The 17748-nt window shown below is 46.1% G+C and overlaps 1 protein-coding gene across 3 annotated transcripts in view; it reads right to left on the bottom strand.

Annotated features, from left to right (window-relative positions):
* Positions 1-17748, bottom strand: part of RLF (RLF zinc finger) — a 72539-nt gene that overhangs the window by 30289 nt on the left and 24502 nt on the right. The window contains exon 1 of one of the 3 annotated variants that reach the window (XM_077295926.1): positions 135-412. The exons of the other annotated variants lie outside the window; for them this stretch is intronic. Coding sequence (XP_077152041.1) covers positions 135-317 — 183 coding nt within the window. The 5' untranslated portion in view covers positions 318-412. Of the gene's footprint in view, positions 1-134; positions 413-17748 lie in introns of those variants that run through there. 3 annotated transcript variants of the gene reach the window in all.

The raw sequence follows: 17748 nt of genomic DNA, 5'->3' as shown, positions 1-17748 counted from the left end.
GACAACAACCCTCCCCCAGATCCCGCCCCCATCACTCACTGTCAGCAGCCAAAATGTTAGCACTCAGCGGGGCACACTGACCATACCGAGCGGCCTCCGGTCCGGAGAGCGGGCCTTACTTCCCCGCCACTCACCTCGTACAGGCGCCTGCAGTACACAGCGGAGGAAAGCACCGACACCTCCTCCTCCTCCCTCAGCCGGTCCTCCAGCTCCTGCAGCGTCTCCTCCAGGCGGCCAGGCTGTAGGGAGGCGGCAGCAGGGGGAACCATCCCCCCATTGCTAAGCCCCGCTCGGGACTCTCCCTTCCCGTCCGCCATCTTCTCTCGCCTTTGCCGCGCGTAGGCAACACTCGCACACTCACTCTCTCGTCACGTGATTCGGCGTCGGTAGAACGACGTCATCACCAGGGAGACCGGCGTAGGGAACGCCCATTGTATCCACGCAATGTCCCGCCCCTCAGCTAGCTAGCACCGCCTACCGTCGGCGGCCATTTTGTTTGTTGACATGGGAGTGAAGACGTTCAACTTGCCGGCGCTGGTGGGCTTCCCGTAACCTACCCTAACCAGAACCAGAAGTCTCAGGATGCGTTATTACAGGGAGTCCGGCATAGTAGGAGTAGAAAGAGCCAGAAGTAGCCCCCCACCACAGCCAAAGTAGCCCCCACTGCAGCCAAAAGTAGCCCCCCCACCGCAGCCAAAAGTAGCCCCCCACCCCAGCCAGAAATAGCCACCCACTGCAGCCAGAAATAACGGCCCACCGCAGCCAAAAGTAGCCCCCCCACCGCAGCCAAAAGTAGCCCCCCCACCCCAGCCAGAAATAGCCACCCACTGCAGCCAAAAATAACCCCCCCACCACAACCAAAAGTAGCCCCCCACAGCAGCCAAAAATAGCCCCCCCCACTGCAGCCAAAAATAGCCCCCCCACCACAACCAAAAGTAGCCTCCCCCACCGCAGCCAAAAGTAGCCCCCCAGCCAGAAATAGCCCCCCATCGCAGCCATAAATAGCCCCCTACCGCAGCCAAAAGTAGCCCCCCACCCCAGCCAGAAATAGCCACCCACTGCAGCCAAAAATAGCCCCCCACCACAACCAAAAGTAGCCTCCCCCACCGCAGCCATAAATAACCCCCCACTGCAGCCAAAAATAGCCCCCCCACCACAACCAAAAGTAGCCTCCCCCACCGCAGCCAAAAGTAGCCCCCCAGCCAGAAATAGCCCCCCACCGCAGCCATAAATAGCCCCCTACCGCAGCCAAAAGTAGCCCCCCAGCCAGAAATAGCCCCCCATCGCAGCCAGAAATAGCCCCCTACCGCAGCCAAAAGTAGCCCCCCACCCCAGCCAGAAATAGCCACCCACTGCAGCCAAAAATAGCCCCTCCACCACAACCAAAAGTAGCCTCCCCCACCACAGCCAAAAGTAGCCCCCCCACCGCAGCCAGAAATAGCCCCCCCACCACAGCCAAAAGTAGCCCCCCACCCCAGCCAGAAATAGCCCCCACTGCAGCCATAAACGGCCCTCCACTCAAGTTGGTGCTAATAGTTTTGGAGGACGTGGTCCACCGGCCACGTCAGTAATCTGTGGTCACGTGAGGGGAACCCCCTGTTACCTGACAACACCCGGCTCTCCTCTTGATTAGCCGGCCTGTCGTCATGTCAACAATGTGGTGTGACATTTGCTGTAGTGACCGGGCCGGCTAATCGAGAGAAGGGTTGTGGAGGTAGGAGCCAGTTTTGGGCTCCAGTGACCACAGAATACTGGCCTGGCTGATAAACCCAGGTCCTGCAAAACTGTTTGCACCAATTGTAGTACGTACCTTCTTTGAGGAAGCAAATAGTTCCCTCAAAATCAATTTAAGAAGCACTCCCATTAAAGTTTGTTTTTTATTAAATGTGTATATATATGTAATGTAGTGTGTGAGTGTATTAATATACTCACTAACCGTATATTTCTCCAGTGTCCAGCCCTGTCCTACTCCTCACCTTTGTGACGTCACCACTCTGCAGACTCTCGGGGTCACTCGGAAATGGCTTTTAGCAAGTCAGGCTATGTGCACACGTTGCGGATTCGTGTGCAAATTTTTCCACGCAGATTCTGAAAAATCCGCAGATTTCACCTGCGGTTTTACACCTGCGGATTCCTATTAAGAAGCAGGTGTAAAACGCTGCGGAATCCACACAAAGAATTGACATGCTGCGGAAAATACACCGCAGCGTTTCCGCGCAGTATTTTCCGCAGCATGGGCACTGCGAATTTGGTTTTCCATAGGTTTACATGGTACTGTAAACTCAGGGAAAACTGCTGCGGATCCGCAGCCAAATCCGCAACATGTGCACATACACTCAGTCTATGAAGCGTCAGGCAGTATAGACTTTCATTGTAAAAGAGACTAACAGTTCAGAGTGAGCCGGCTAGTCACAATTGCAGTGACGTCACTGTGAAGTGAAGGAGAAAAGCAGCGCTGGACACCAGAGGTGGCGGTAGCTGAGATTATTAATATACTCATGCTACTTTACATGGACGTACACACATTTACTGAATAAAAAAACGTAATGGGAGTGCTTTAGTAAACCAACAGGAAAGTGTCTCAGGATACCACCTGCAAATACACTGTGTTCCAAATTATTATGCACAAAGAGTTTAGGAGTGATAAGGTTAGAATTTTTTTGTTTGTCATTTAAACTCATTGATGGTGATGTGTGTCAGGGCTCTTTATATCACTGAAAGCAATTGCAGATACCTGTGCAAATTAGTTTGGCAGGTGTGTCCAAATAAAGGCAAGACTACTTAAGAAGGCTGTTCCACATTATTAAGCAGCCTACATTTTTTGCCAAAATGGGAAAGAAAAAGGATGTGTCGGCTGCTGAGAAGCAACAAATTGTGGAGTATTTAGGTCAAGGCATGACTACAATCAACATTGCCAAGACACTTCATCGTGATCATCGCACAATCAAGAAGTATGTAGCTGATTCCCAGCACACACGTGTGCGTGCTGATAAGGAAAAATTGAGGACTCTTTCCAACAGGCAATTGCGTAAGGTTAAAAGAGCAGCTGCAAAAATGCCTTGTCATAGCAGCAGACAAGTTTTTGAAGCTGCTGGTGCCTCCAACGTCCCCAGAACAACAAGATGCAGGGTCCTTCAGAGGTTTGCAGCTGTGCGTAAGCCATCCTGTCGAACACCTCTATCCACTGCAACAAGCAGAAACGGCTCCAGTGGGCCAAACGATTCATGAAGACTGTTTTGTTCACCGATGAGTGCCGTGCAACGCTCGATGGTCCAGATGGATGGAGTGGAGGATGGTTGGTTGATGGGCACCCCATGAAAACACGGCTAAGGCGCCAACAAGGAGTAGGTGGAGTAATGTTTTGGGCTGGAATCATGGGGAGAGAGATTGTCGGCCCCTTTATGATCCCTGAAGGGTAAAGATGAACTCCATAATCTATGTGGAGTTTCTAAAACAACACTTCCTGCCATGGTTCAAGAGGAAGAACTGTGCTTTCCGCAGCAAGATCATTTTCATGCATGATAATGCACCGTCTCATGCTGCAAAAAACACATCTGCATCTCTGGCTGCTATGGGCATAAAAGAGGACAAACTTATGGTGTGGCCACCATCTTCCCCTGACCTCAACCCCATTGAGAACCTCTGGAGCATCATCAAAAGGAGTGTCTATGATGGCAGGAGGCAGTTCACATCTAAGCAACAGCTCTGGGAGGGTATTCTGTCCACATGCAAAACAATTGAAGCAGAAACCATTCAAAAACTAACAAATTCAATGGACGAGAGAGTTCAGAAGCTTCTTTTGAACAAGGGGTCCTATGTGCAAATGTAACATCACCTAGAATAAAGTTTTCACTTGAAAACGGTTTGATTTCATTTTGTAATAAGCTGATAATGCTTCTAACTTCACAATTGACCATTTTTTTGTTCAAAATAAAAAAAAAAGGTTGAAAACTCTGCTGTGCATAATAATTTGGAACATGCATTTTGAGTGTTTATTTTTTAAAAGAAGATACTGTTTTCATAGGCAGTTTTTTCCAAAACATTGCAATTATACTAGAATAGTAGATGACTGTAAAACAACAATGACTGCAATTCAGATAGGTAATTTAGAGAAAATATGAGGAAATATTATTTGCATAATAATTTGGAACACAGTGTATCACCAGGGCCAGGGTGCTCCTTTAACCCTTTAGAGTTATTAATAGTGATAAAATTTGGGCGAGGGGACTCGGACATGTCATTTGAAAACCCGTGATACTCTGTGCATATCCAAGCACCCTAGGAAAACTCGAGAAAAGAGCACTTGCGCTCATCACTAGTTAATAATATGGGCATACAGGTTGTATACATCTGAAATACCTGTATGCCTCCTGGATGTGGCCTTGTTCAGTAAAAATTATCTTTTATAGCTTTGATCTTCCAGGCTATGGGACGTACACTGCCTGGAAGATAAGACTGTCTTCATTATACAAGATTTTTGCTCCCCTTCACTGTCCCTTTGACGTCTTGTGCGCGTCAGACCCTCTCTACAGAATTTGTCTATGTCACCGCTTAATTGTAAAGTGCTGCAGAATATGTTGACGCTATGTAACCTCTCTTGAGGTGCCTGTCTGCCAAGAAAAGAGGCATTTTGCACCATATGCCAGAATCAAAGAGCATTGCTCAAGACACTTGTCACCCAAAAATTAACTCCTTTCTGACATCAGACGTACTATTCCGTCCATGTGACCCGGGCCAATTTGACCATGCATGGAATAGTACATCTCAGCGATCGGCCGTGATCACGGGGGGAGCGTGGCCTATCGCTGCCAGGTGTCTGCTGATTCTGACAGCCGGCACCCAGCAGTAGGTGCCAAGAGCAGTCACTGACCGCTCCCGGGACTTTAACCCCCGAAATACTGCGATCGAACACAATCGCAGCATTCCGGAAGCCGACATGGGCTGACAGCCCCTCTGCCTTTGCACCAGAGACCCCGCGGCTTGACGCGGGCTCCTGATCCTTGCCATGGTGACCCGACATACGGGTCACCAGAGCTAGGAACCTTTGTGATCATGCGCAGTGCATGATCACCAAGTCTCCCTGTCAGTGCAGCGCTGACAACTTGTATGACATGCAGATGCTGCTTCATCTGCATGCCATAGAATCGATCAGCTTGAAATACTCAAGCTACTTACCAGGTAGCGGTGTTTTTCAGGAGTCCATGACAGCACTAACGAGAGGGGATCCGCCCTTCAGGGACAGGAAACCTACAGAGATAAAAGGGCGGCACCTCTCTCCCGCATCAGTTGGATTACAGAGCATGAGAGGACCTCCATTGATTAGTAACACAAATATCTAACACAATTCACCTTGTGACTAAAATTTTAGAAAATTGATATATAAAAATATACTTAATGTGAAAGCCATACCAGTGGAAAAGGGAGGGAATATAGGAGTGCTGTCATGGACTCCTGAAAAACACCGCTACCTGGTAAGTAGCTTGAGTATTTATTCAGTCGTCATGACAGCACTAACGAGAGAATTACAGAGAAAAGAGTATTAGGGCGGGACTACTGCTTCCAGCACCCTTCTACCAAATGTGAGATCGCTGGAGCCACCAAGATCTAATCTATAATGATTAAAGAAAGTAGACGGAGATGACCATGTGGCCGCCTTACATATATCCTCAATCGACACCTCCGACCTCTCCGCCCAGGAAGTCGCCATGGCACGGGTGGAATGAGCTCTTACGCCTTCCGGGACTTGTAGGCCACCTGCTGAATAAGCCAAAGAAATTGCCTCCCTAATCCATCTACCTAAGGTGTTCTTGGATACTCTAAACCCTTTCCTGACTCCCTGATAGGATATAAACAAGGAATTATCTTTTTTCCAGGGATCTGTTAAAGAAATATATTTAAGAAGGCATCTTTTGACATCTAATGTATGGAGCTTGAGTTCCTGGGTTTTTAGGATTAGGACAAAAAGTGGGGAGATTTATCTCCTGAAGCCTGTGGAACTTTGATGCTACCTTCGGAAGATAGAGGGGATCGGTTCTTAATACTACCCTATCTTCTCTAATCTGCATATATGGAGTCAGTCTAGAGAGGGCCTGTAAATCACTAACTCTCCTAGCCGACGTAAGAGCAACCAAGAGAGCTGTTTTTAAGGACAGGATCTTTATAGAAGCAGATTCTAAAGGCTCAAAGGGGGGTTCCGTTAACGCTGAGAGGACCAGGTTTAAGTCCCATGGGGCTAGTCTTTCCTTAACGATGGGTCTTGACCTAGCTGCCGCTTTAATAAAACGAGCAATCCAATAATTTTTAGCTAACCCACAATTATACAATGCACCTAAGGCTGACACCTGGACCCTAAGGGTGCTTGTAGCTAGCCCCATCTCTACACCTCTCTGCAGGAACTCCAAGATTTTAGGAATATTAGCTTTCTGACCCATCACTGATCCTGAAACCGACATGAATTTTCTCCAGATTCTAACATAAATGTTTGTCGTGGAATTTTTTCTGCTCTTTAATAGAGTGTTAATGAGTCCATCTGAAAATCCCTTTTTCTTTAGTAATGACCCTTCAAATCCCACGCCGTCAAGTGTGAATTGGCCACTTGTGGATGGAGAATTGGACCCTGTGAAAGGAGGTCTGGGAGCTCTGGGAGAATCCACGGTTGAGAAATGGACATTTTCCTCAACCAAGGAAACCACGGCGTCTTGGGCCAGAACGGCGCTATCAGAATTACATGAGCTTTGTCCTCCCGAATCTTCCTTAGAACAATCGGGATCAAGTTCAACGGGGGAAAGGCGTAGGCTATTTTGAAGTGCCAAGGAATTAGGAGGGCATCCACCGCCTCCGGATTGTCTCTGGGGTTTAGGGAACAAAACCGAAGACATTTTTTGTTTTCTTTGTTGGCGAAGAGGTCTATCTGCGGGCACCCCCAACGATGGGTGATCTGATCGAAGATGACCTGATTGAGCACCCAATCTCCTTGCCCGAGCTTCCTGCGACTTAGAAAGTCGGCTACGACGTTGTGTTTCCCTTTTATATGCAGTGAAGTGAGCGACCGTAGATGATTTTCGGCTATCTGTAAGATACGACCCGATACCTCCATTAAAGATCTCGATCGGGTTCCCCCTTGGTGGTTAATGTAAGCTACCGTTACCTGATTGTCTGAGAATAGCCTGACGTGATGGCCCTGCAAGGATATAAGGAAATGGCTCAGAGTTCGCTCTACGGCTAATTCTTTAAGGTTAGATGACATATTCTGTTCGGAGTGTGACCAGACCCCCTGGACCCACAATTCGCCCATATGCGCCCCCCATCCCGTGGGACTAGCATCTGTGGTTATTACACGCGATATGTGGTTTATCCAGGGAACCCCATTACGCAGGTTTGGAGTGTGTAACCACCAACGTAAGGACTGAATAGTGGAATCAGACAAGGAAAAAGAACTATCCAAGCGACCCCCCAACAGACGAGTGTTGTGCAAAACCTCCCACTGTAGGACCCTGGTGTGGTACTGGGCCCAAAGTACTGCCGGGATACAAGACGTGAGTGAGCCTAACAGTGACATTGCTCCCCTCAATGTTATTAACGGATTATTAATCACTCTAAGTATCTGTCGTTGGATTTTTTCCCAACTTAACGACAGGTAGACGGCATTCCTGTAACCTTGAGTCCAATATGAGACCCAGGAATTCTTGAACCTCTAGAGGCTGCAACCGCGATTTTTTAAAATTAATTATCCACCCCAACCTTTGCAAGGCTGCAATTACTTTGTGTAGTTGGGACGTGCAGTGTGATTCAGAATTTCCTATTATTAATAGGTCATCCAGATATGGAACTATGAGAATATCTTGCTCATGGAGATGTGCCATAACCTCTACCATTATCTTCGTGAACACCAGAGGGGCCACTGCAACACCAAAGGGAAGTGCTCTGTACTGGAAGTGTTTGACTGATTCCCCTAAAAGGACTGCAACTCTTAAATAACGCTGGTGGTCTACGTGTATGGGGACATGGTAATATGCGTCTTTAAGATCTAAGACGACCATAAAACACCTGTCAAACAACAACTTTATTGCGGTTTTTACCGACTCCATTTTAAATGACGGGATCCACAAAAACCTATTTAGGCCCTTAAGGTTTATGATTGTGCGAATGGTATTATCCGGTTTTTTAATCAAAAAGAGGGGAGAATAGAATCCTTTACCCCTTTGTACTTCAGGAACCTCCACCAAAACACCTTTCTGTTGGAGATCCTGGACCTCGGTCTCTAACGCCAGTTGTTCTGCGGGAGAAGAACGTATCGGTGTTATAAGAAATCTGTCCTTAGGCATGATCTGAAAGTCAAATTTTAGCCCAACTTCAATAATATTTAGGACCCACGGGCTATTGGAGATATTGCGCCACTCCGGATAGAAGGCTAGAAGCCTGCCTCCTACCCGGTCCGCCAGTCATTGTGGCTTCCTGTTGTCTCGAAAGGAATTAAACATATAGCCTCTACCTTTCTTTTTATTGGCGTCATATCTGGGTTTATCTCTATTTGATCTTGTTCGGTCAAACCACCTCCTATTAGTGCCACGCCTGTAAGTGGGTCTACCAAGGTAGGGAAAACGTTTCTTACTGTCCCCCGCTTTTTCCAATAATTCGTCTAACACTGGACCGAATAAGTGCGCCCCTTCGCACGGAATGTTGCATAATTTAGATCTGGCCTGCATGTCCCCTTGCCAACATTTCAGCCAGATTGCTCTACGGGCTGAATTAGAAAGAGCGGCCGACCTGGCTGCCAACTTGACTGAGTCCGCTGAAGCATCAGCCAGATACGCCGCAGCGCCCTGAATCATAGAGAGGGAGGATAACATTTCGTCTCTCGGGGTTTTGTTTTTTAGCTGATCCTCCAGGCTATCCAACCACACCATCATAGAGCGTGCAGTGCAGGTGGCAGCAATTGATGGTCTAAGAGCCCCTGCTGAAGTTTCCCAGGCTCCCTTGAGAAACACATCTGCCCTCCTGTCCAGTGGGTCTTTTAAAGTTCCCAGATCCTCAAACGGTAGAGAGGATTTCTTGGAAGCCTTGGCTACAGCTGCATCGAGCTTCGGGGCTTTATCCCATGTCGCCGATGCGGACTCTTCGAATGGATACTTCCGTTTAAAGGATGGAGGAAGAGAACCTTTCCTTTCCGTTTTTTTCCATTCTCTGGAAATTAGGGCGCTAACTTTCTCTACCACCGGAAAGCATCTGCGGGATTTACGGTCCAGACCTTTGAACATGACATCTTGCATGGACTTTTCTGGCGGGGTCTGCTCAATTCCAATTGTGTTATTTACCGCTTTTACGAGGCGGTCTATGCGGTCAAAAGAAAAACAAGAATGTCCGTACTCAGTGTCCGAGGAGGATACCGATGTGTGAGAAGCTTCTGACTTTAGATCTCCTAAGTCACTGTCCTCACGTGAACTTGGGGATCCAGGGTCTATTATTTTAGACCCCCTACTATGAGATTGAGATCTTGAAGAACTTCTAATCTCTTGTCTAACAATTTGTCTTAGACTAGTAGTGAAATCTGGTGTCTCCTCCGTTATTAGACGCTGGATACACGGACCACATAGTTTTTTAACGTATTCGTCTGGGAGAGGAATACCACATTCTGCACATTCCTTGTGCTTGGACTTAAAGGACCGCTTTTTTCCCTGATGTAAGAAAGGGAAATAAGGGGAGACACAATCACTAAGTGAACTTTCACGAGGATCACTTACCCCTATAGTGTCTGAGTGGTACCGAAGATTGCGGGGGGACCCTCTCCACCGAAGCAATATCCATCCGGTTTGAGGACTTTCCGGCTTTAGAAGATTGATCAGTTCTACCTCCAGGACGACCACTAGAACGTCGCTGGGTGTTTGCTGCATGGGGCTTCTCCAGGAGTTGACACTGTTGCTCAGAAGGCAACGGATCCTGCTCCTGAGACTCCATTGTAACAATGGATATGAAGCATGAGGCAGCCACCACTGAATCATTAAGAAGCCGGCCCCCTAAAGGTACCTCCCCCAGATGGGGGACAGCCGGCCAATCCTGGTGAACTGCCTGGTACAACATAGCCTGTGGGAGGCCCCTCTTCCTCCCGCCCGCCAAAAGCACTTACACTGTCAGCCAGGAAGCACCGCCACAATTTTCAAACGAAAAAACCCCACACAGTCTATTCAGGGGAGACCGACGGGCGCCGCCATGTTTTTTCACCAGTGAGACGCACTGCGCCTGCGCCGGGCGTCATCGCATGCTGCCGCACTAAGCCCCGCCCCTTCACACGCGTCACCTCCGGTGCGCCGCTTCCGGGACGCCGAACGCAGCGCCTGTGCCGCCTAGAACGCCGGTGCCAGAGGGGAAGCGCTAGCGCTGCCGTACCCCAGAGCCGACCACAAGGTCACCGTTCTCTTTCATATCGCCGATGCGATGTGCCCGCCAAGGGGACCACCACCAGAGGGGCACCCAAATTACCGACGGCGTTCGCAGTTCAGGAGGGCCTCCCACATAGTACTTACCCGTACCCGGCGATGGGACACCGCTCGAGACAGCACTCCCCCTGAAGGCTGCTCCTGCCGTGCTGCTGCCTACCCCCACAGCCCTCTGTGGTGCGGCACTTCCAGCGTCGCGATCAACACCGGGGAAGGGGCCATCCCGCCTCCAGGATCGGTGAGTCGGACCTGGGTCAAAAAACTTCCTTCTTCGCCTTTCTTCTAAAGGCCTCTGTAGAGTCCCCTGTCAGGGACAGGAAACCAACTGATGCGGGAGAGAGGTGCCGCCCTTTTATCTCTGTAGGTTTCCTGTCCCTGAAGGGCGGATGCCCTCTCTCGTTAGTGCTGTCATGACGACTGAATAAAAAAATGATTGTCCCATAGTGGGACAAAGTAAAAAAGTCAGAAAAAAAAAGTAAAAACATTTTTTTTAATTAATTGTAAAAATATTTTAAAAAAAAATCAATATTCTATCTCTAAATGAATATTTTAATGAAAAAAAATCTAAACAATAAAAGTACACATATTTGGTATCGCCGCGTCCACAACGACCCAACCTATAAAACTATACCACTAGTTAAGCCCTTTAGTGAACACCATAAAAAAAAACCAAGGGAAAAAAAAAATGCTTTATCATCATACCGCTGAACAAAAAGTGGAATAACACAATCAAAAAGATGGATATAAATAAACATGGTACCGCTGAAAACATCATCTTGTCCCGCAAAAAACGAGCCTCCATCAGCGGAAAAGTAAAAAGTTATAGCTCTTAGAATAAAGGATGCAAAAATTATTATTTTTTTAAATATAAAATAGTTTTTATTGTATAAAAGCGCCAAAACATAAAAAAATATAAGTGAGGTATTACTGTAATCGTACTAACCCGAAGAATAAAGAACTTCCTTATCAATTTGACCACACATGGAACTGTATAAACGCACCCCCCCCAAAACAAATTCATGAATTGCTGTTTTTTATTCATTCTGCCTCCCAAAAATCAGAATAGAAAGCAATCAGAAAATGTTGTGCCTGAAAATGGTACCAATAAAAATGTCAACTCGTTCTGCAAAAAAGGAGACCTCGCATGACTGTCAGCCAAAATATCAAAAAATTATAGCTCTCAAAATATGGTGATGCAAAAACTATTTTTTGCAATAAAAAACGTCTTTTAGTGTGTGACAGCAGCCAAACAGAAAAACCCGCTATAAGGTCTCTTTCACGTGTCCTGATATTTCCGGTACCAGAGATGTCAGTGTCTGTGTGTGTTAGGGTATGTGTCCACGTTCAGGAAACGCAGCGTTGAGCCGCAGCGTCCAGATGTTACAGCATAGTGGAGGGGATTTAATAAAATCCCGTCTCCACTGTGCATTGAAAAACGCATGCGTTTTTCCCGCAAAAACACATGCGGTGCGTTTTTACAGAACGCAGCATGTTGCTACAATGAGCAAAACACGCAGGAACACCGCAGGTGACCTGCCAGTGACCTCAGGTGCATTTTTGGTCAGGATTTTACCTGCATAAAATCCTGACCAAAGCCTGAAGCAAACCTGAATGTGGACACATACCCTAATACCTGCGGCACACGTGTGGCATGCGTGTGCCGCATCAGTACCACAAGGACGGGGGCCAGGGAAGAAGCGTTACAGTAAGCGCTGTTTCCCGGCGGCGGGTGCTGAACAAGGCTCTCATCATTTTCCTTCTCTACCGGCGATTGGCACGAGCAGGGTAGAATGATGAGAGTTACATTTAAGTAATAAAAGAGACAGCAGGTGGCAGCTGATGGGACTATAACTCCCATTAGCGTACCCCTGCTGCTGCTAATAATAGTGACAGCAGGAGCGGAATATGGGAGTATTCATCTGCTACTCCTGCGTTGTAAATAAATACGGTAATTAAAAAAAAAAAAAACGTGGTTTCCCCTCTATTTTTGATAACCAGCCAAACAAAACTCAAAGCTGGGGGCTGCAACCCTCAGCTGTCAGCTTCAGCAAGGTTGGATATCAAGAATAGAGGGGTCCCCACGCCATATTTTTTAATTATTTAAATAATTTAAAAAAAAGCGTGGGTTCCCCTACCATTTTTGACAACCAGCCTTGCTAAAGCTCACAGCTGGGGGCTGGTATTCTCAGGCTGGTAAGGGGCCATGGATATTGACCCCCCCCAGCCTAAAAATAACAGCCCGCAGCTGCCCAGAAAAGGCACATCTATTAGATGCATCAATTCTGACGCTTTGCCCATCTCTTCCCACTTGCCCTGTAGTGGTGGCAAGTGGGGTAATATTTGTGGGGTTGATGTCACCGGTGACATCAATATATCATACCTGTCTGTCGTTGTGTCCCACGCAGTAATCCATGTCTGGGGGATATACAGTTTTCAACCCGGACAGTGACAAGATGCAATCGTCCCGGCTGAAAACCACTGGTGAATGAGCTGCTGGGAATACAGTGTCAGTGACGCGGGATGACGTCATAGAGGTAACCTCCGGTCACTGAGCTCCGTTCCCAGCTAGGCTGAGCTGCGAAGAGATCCGGCAAGATCCCCGCTAGCACAGTGAGCACTCACGGTGTTAGCGGGGAGCTCACGAGTCACCGCAGCTCAGCCCAGCTGGGAACGGAGCTCAGTGACCGAAGGTTACCTCTGTGACTTCACCCCTGGTCACTGATGCCGTGTTCCCAGCAGCTCATTCACCAGTGGTTTTCAGCCGGGACGGTCGCATCTTGGCACCATCCAGGTTGAAAATTGAAAGCAAATTATCCCCCAGACATGGACTACTGCATGGGACACAATGACGACAGGTATTAAATATTGTTGTTTTATTGTTTTACTTTTATTACAGGAGATCGAGGGCTTCGCTGGAATTGGGCGTAATAGTAAAAATGGAAAACTGTTTAGTGTTATTTCAAATAAAAGACTTTATTATTGCTGTGTCTTTATTTACCATACAACTATAGGATTAGTAATGTATAGGTGTCTTATAGATGCTTCTCCATTACTTAGCCATGGGCTTGATATCACTGATGACATCAACCCCACAAATATTACCCCACTTGCCACCGCTACAGGGCTGGGGTTGCAGCCTCCAGCTGTGAGTTTTGTCTGGTTATCAAAAATAGGGAGGAACCCACGCCTTTTTTTTTTTTTTTTAATTAACCATATTTATTTACAGTGCAGGAGCGGCAGATGAATACTCCCATCCGCCGCTCCTGCTGTCACTGTTATTAGCAGCAGGGGTAGGCTGATGGGAGTAATAGTCCCATCAGCCGCCGCCTGCTGTCTCTTATTACTTAAATGTAACTCATCATTCTACCCTGCTCGCGCCGATCGCCGGCAGAGCAGGAAAGAATGAGGAGTGCAGTGTTCAGCACCCGGCGCCGGAGAACAGCGCTTACTGTAATGCTTCCCTGGTGCCGATGTGTGTCACATGGATGACATCCATGTGTGTTATGTGTATGCATGTGTGCGTGACGTTTTATGGGCCGTGCTGACATTAAAAAAATGGACATGTCAGTGTGTTTTGCCCACGGACATACGGTCCGTGGAAACACTGACGTGCACAGATCCATTCACTTGAATAGTCAAATAGCACTCCGTTCCTCCCGAGTCTCTCCGCATGGCTAAGTAGCACTGTACAGCCACATATGGGGTATTGCCACGTTCAGTAGAAATTGTGGGACAAGTTTTCTTGCCATTTTTACCCACTTCTTGTGTGAAAATGTAAAATCTTTGGCTAAAACAAAATTTTGGTTGTAAAAATGTTATTTTGTACTCCCTGCCCAATGGTATAAAATTCTGTGACACACCCGTGGTGTTAATATGATCACTGCACCCCTAGATGAATTCATTGAGAGGTGTAGTTCATAAAATGGGGTCACTTATGGGGGGGTTCTGCTGTTTTGGCACCTCATGGGCCCTTCTAGTGGGTCATGGCACCTGCAAACCATAACAGTAAAATGTGGCGCTCCTTCCCTTCCAAGCTCTGCCATGTACCCAAACAGTGGTTTACCCCTACATAGATGGTATCAGCGTACTCAGGACAAATTGCACAATAACTTTTGGGGTCCAATTTCTCCTGTTACCCTTGAGAAAATAAAAAATTGGGGGTAAAAATTATCACTTTCGTGGAAACGCTATGATTTTTTTTTTTTTTACGTCTCTACGTTATAAACTTCTGTGAAGCACTTGGGGGTTCAAAGTGCTCACCACACATCTAGATAAGTTCCTTGGGGGTCTAGTTTCCAAAATGGTGTCACTGGTGGGGTTTTTCCACTGTTTAGGCACATCAGGGGCTCTTCAAACGCGACATGGCGTCGAATCTCAATTCCAGCTAATTTTGCATTGAAAAGTTAAACAGCGCTCCTTCCCTTCCGAGCTCTGCCATGCTCCCAAACAGTAGTTTACCTGCACATATTGGGTATCAGCGTACTCAGGACAAATTGCACAACAACTTTTGGGGTCCAATTTCTCCTGTTACCCTTGGTAAAATAAAAAAAGGTCTGAATTACATTTTTTTGTGAAAAAAGTTAAATGTTCATTTTTTTTTTTTTAAACATTCCAAAAATTCCTGTGAAGCACCTGAAGGGTTAATAAACATCTTGAATGTGGTTTTGAGCACCTTGAGGGGTGCAGTTTTTAGCATGGTGTCACTTTTGGGTATTTTCTATCATATACACCCCTAAAAGTGACTTCAAATGTGAGGTGGTCCCTAAAAAAATGGTGTTGTAAAAATGAGAAATCGCTGTTTAACTTTTAACCCTTAACTTCCTAACAAAAAAAAAATTTGGTTCCAAAATTGTGCTGTTGTAAAGTAGACATGTGGGAAATGTTACTTATTAAGTATTTTGTGTGACATATCTCTGTGATTTAAGGGCATGAAAATTGCGAAATGTTCGAAATTTGGAACATTTCCTTTTTAGCCACAAATAATATGCCACGAAAAAATAGTGTCAGAATCTCAGGGATCCATTGAAGCATTCCAGAGTTATAACCTCAAAGTGACAGTGGTCAGAATTGTAAAAATTGTCTTGGTCATTAACATGCAAACCACCCTCTGGGGTAAAGGGGTTAAAGGCGGGCGAAAATAGAATTAGACCAAAAAATTGAACAGAGGATCTGAAAATATAAAGAATCCTAACAGAAACCCCAGACCATGCTGAAGAGTAGTATATAACCTCAAGATCCAATAAAGAATAAGGGGATTTATAATAAATCAATATAAAATTTTATTGCGCACACTAAATACCAAACAAAAACATTTCAATATTCAGGCGAAGTATAAATAGCAACTAAAGAAGCCCGTGCTGGCAAAAATTACAGATGACAGGTAATGCACCGGAAGGAGAAACACATGTCTCACAATGCACAACCGCATGAAAAAAAGATTATCCACAGAAAATTAAATCAGTTGTTAGACCTGTAGGTCTAAGCAAATAACTTATTCTAAATTTATAAGCTGTAAGTGGAATAGTTTGATTATATTTTGAACAACTGAAAGATTAAATTACTGTCTCCGCATGGTTGCAAACATAAACTTTGAAAAAATAGCGGAAAAAAAGGAGTCTCAGGTAAGATTGTGTGCAGATGAGAACAAGTATGATAAAGTATTACCTTGAGACATTATAGATGCCACATGTGGGAGTGACAGTGAGACACGCAGGAGCCTTGACGCGCGTTCCACTGCCTTCGGCTTTGTCAGGGGTGGACGGTGCTCATAGAAAGTGAACATTTCTGCTACATACAGGCAATCTGTTAATTGCCTGTATGTAGCAGAGCCGATTGGACAACTGCAACTTCTAGTCTCAAATAGAGACTATTGAAGCATACAAAAAGTAAAAAAAAAAAAGTTTAAAAAAATATTTTAAAAATATTTTAAAGAGTTCAAATCGCCCCCCCTTTCACCCCATTCAAAATAAAACAATGAAAAAAAGAGTCGGATTACTTACCGGTAACGCTCTTTTATTGAGTCCACGACAGCACCCACTAGAGAGAGAAGAGATCCACCCATACGAAGAGGAAACCTACAGAAATAAAAGGGGGCGGTCGACCTCTCCTCAGTTGGATTTCTGAGTACCAGAGGAATCGCCCCAGTATTAGGTACGTGCAATATATATTTATACATCCAAGAATCCTATTTTGCTTATCTAATATCTGTATTTTTTTACGTGTACTATTTACAACTAACTCAGGGAAGGAAGTGAGTGGGTGCTGTCGTGGACTCATTAAAAGAGCATTACCGGTAAGTAATCTGGCTTTTTACCCTTTGCCAGGACAGCACCCACTAGAGGGATTTCTAGGGATCCATCACCTGGGAGGGACCACCGTGCTGAGTACAGCTCTGCCACAGGCTAAGTCAGAAGAAGATGAAAGATCAAGTCTGTAGTGATTATAGAAAGTAGACGGAGTCAACCATGTAGCAGCCTTACATATAGAATCAATTGGAACTTCTCTCTCAGCCCAGGAAGATGCCATGGCTCGAGCTGAATGTGCCCTTATACCCACCAGAGGATTTTCATTTTTTGCGGCGTATGCCAGGTAAATCGCATCCCTGATCCAACGAGATAAGGTGCCCCTCGTGACTCCATACCCTTTTTTGCGGCCCGGAAAGGATATAAACAGCCCTGCACTGTCTCCAATCCCTAGATCTATCTATGTACTTCATGACTGCTCTTTTCACATCTAGGGTATTAAATTTTTCTTCTGGGGTAGCAGGGTCACTAAAGGAGGGAAGACAGATTTCTTGAGATCTATGAAAGTTTGCTGCCACCTTAGGGAGATACGAGGGATCCAGTTTACGTATTAAACTCTCCTGGGATATTAATAAAAAAGGTGGGTTTATGGATAGTGCCTGGATATCACTAACCCTTCTAGCTGATGTCAGTGCCACTAGAAGGGCCGTCATTAGAGATAAATATTTTAGTGGAACTGAGTCTAATGGTTTAAATGATGATCCTGCCAGGGCCTCCAGGACTAGATTCAAGTCCCAGGGAGGAATGCGAGATATGTGAACCGGATTTATGCATTCACATGCTTTGATGAACCGAGATATCCACCTATCACCTGCTATATTATGACCGTAAAGACCTCCTAGAGCAGAAACCTAGACTTTTAATGTGTTGACAGATAGGCCTAAATCTCCACCTTTCTTCAAAAATTATTAGATAGGTGTTATCGGAACATCCCTGGAGCAGGTGTCTGTGTAGAAATCTAAGAATTTTCGCCATATTTTGGTGTAAATTTTTGTTGTTGAGGGCTTTCTGCT

This window comes from Ranitomeya variabilis, chromosome 3 (genome assembly GCF_051348905.1).
Source record: "Ranitomeya variabilis isolate aRanVar5 chromosome 3, aRanVar5.hap1, whole genome shotgun sequence".
Taxonomy (NCBI): domain Eukaryota; kingdom Metazoa; phylum Chordata; class Amphibia; order Anura; family Dendrobatidae; genus Ranitomeya; species Ranitomeya variabilis.
Note: the sequence above shows the minus strand (reverse complement) of the source record. Positions and strands in the feature narration are given on the sequence as shown.